Source organism: Phaethon lepturus, unplaced genomic scaffold (assembly GCF_000687285.1).
Source record: "Phaethon lepturus isolate BGI_N335 unplaced genomic scaffold, ASM68728v1 C13494292, whole genome shotgun sequence".
Classification (NCBI taxonomy): Eukaryota; Metazoa; Chordata; class Aves; order Phaethontiformes; family Phaethontidae; genus Phaethon; species Phaethon lepturus.
This window is the reverse complement of record NW_010574361.1, coordinates 1-1,000: the sequence shown is the minus strand read 5'-3', so window position 1 is coordinate 1,000 and position 1,000 is coordinate 1. Positions and strand designations below refer to the sequence as shown.

The following is a 1,000-nucleotide window of genomic DNA, read 5'->3' as shown; positions in this document are numbered from 1 at the left end:
GAAAACAAGCCAACGAAAAAAAGACAGCACATCCATTTTTTTTCCTTTGAGGCTGCACCCCAGTTGCCTAGTCACTGACTGTGGCCTCTGCTTCTCACTACAGATGCCATTCAGACAAGCCCACACTGCCTCTGGGAAGGCCGTCCACCTCGCCGAGTCTAAAGGCATCACCATCAATAATCTCAGCCTGGATGACCTGAAGAGCATCAGGTTCGTATCACTGCTATTTTTCCATGACCCCCTTCAACTGGCATGTCTAGGCCTCCTTATGGTACCCTTCCCCAAAATGCCTGGGCCAGACAGCACCCCAAAATCCTCCTGGCCTGAGTATCAATGCTGCCACTGCTGGGCCCGAAATAACTGCAGAGAGACAACATGCCTATCATTCCGCTCCAGTGGGGCACAGGCAGCGGCTTTTGGGAGGGACTGGAGCAACTCATGCCCTGATGTGGAGGTACCAGCCCTCCAGAGGAGTTTGGCTCCAAACTTTCTTGCTGTCCCCTTGGAGCGGACTCTTTGGTCTGCCCCAAGCAGCTACTGTCAGGCACTAGAAGTGCAGAAGCAGGGCTGCAGGAGCTCTTTCCCCTTGGAGAAAGGCTCCATCTCCACTCTCTCGCCCTCACTGCAGGCAGTGAGCATGTCAAGCCAGCCAAGAGCAGCCAGCACTCTTCACTGACACCTCTTCTCTTTGCCTCCCCAGCCCCCTGTTTGGCAGCGACGTCTCCCAGGTCTTCAACGTTGTCAACAGCGTGGAGCAGTACACGGCCCTGGGCGGTACCGCCAAAAGCAGCGTGACTGCCCAGATCGAGCAGCTCAGGGAGCTGCTGAAGAAGCTGAAAGAACAAGCTTAGAGTTTGGGGAAGATATCCCATGGATGCAGCGTTGTGCCTATCACACTAATCTGGAGTTAATAAACACTGTGGTGTATGTAGTTCACTGAAACTCCCATCTTGCGTCTTTCTTCTTACGGTCTAGATTGAGCTGGGCTTCCTCAGCCCTC

The 1,000-nt window shown here is 53.9% G+C and overlaps 1 protein-coding gene across 1 annotated transcript; it reads left to right on the top strand.

The window, feature by feature from the left end:
• The first annotated feature begins 62 nt into the window (after window positions 1-62).
• ASL (argininosuccinate lyase) lies at window positions 63-942 on the top strand. The gene is made up of 2 exons (XM_010295586.1): window positions 63-210; window positions 701-942. The coding sequence occupies exons 1-2, from the start codon at window positions 104-106 to the stop codon at window positions 849-851; spliced, it is 258 nt and encodes an 85-aa protein (XP_010293888.1). The 5' UTR covers window positions 63-103; the 3' UTR covers window positions 852-942.
• The last annotated feature ends 58 nt before the right edge of the window (window positions 943-1,000 follow it).

Bases quoted from the DNA above. Each gene is read 5' to 3' on its own strand.
- ASL (XM_010295586.1), top strand. From the start codon at position 104: ATGCCATTCAGACAAGCCCACACTGCCTCTGGGAAGGCCGTCCACCTC. The intron at 211-700 runs GTTCGTATCACT...TTGCCTCCCCAG, and splicing joins GATGACCTGAAGAGCATCAG to CCCCCTGTTTGGCAGCGACG.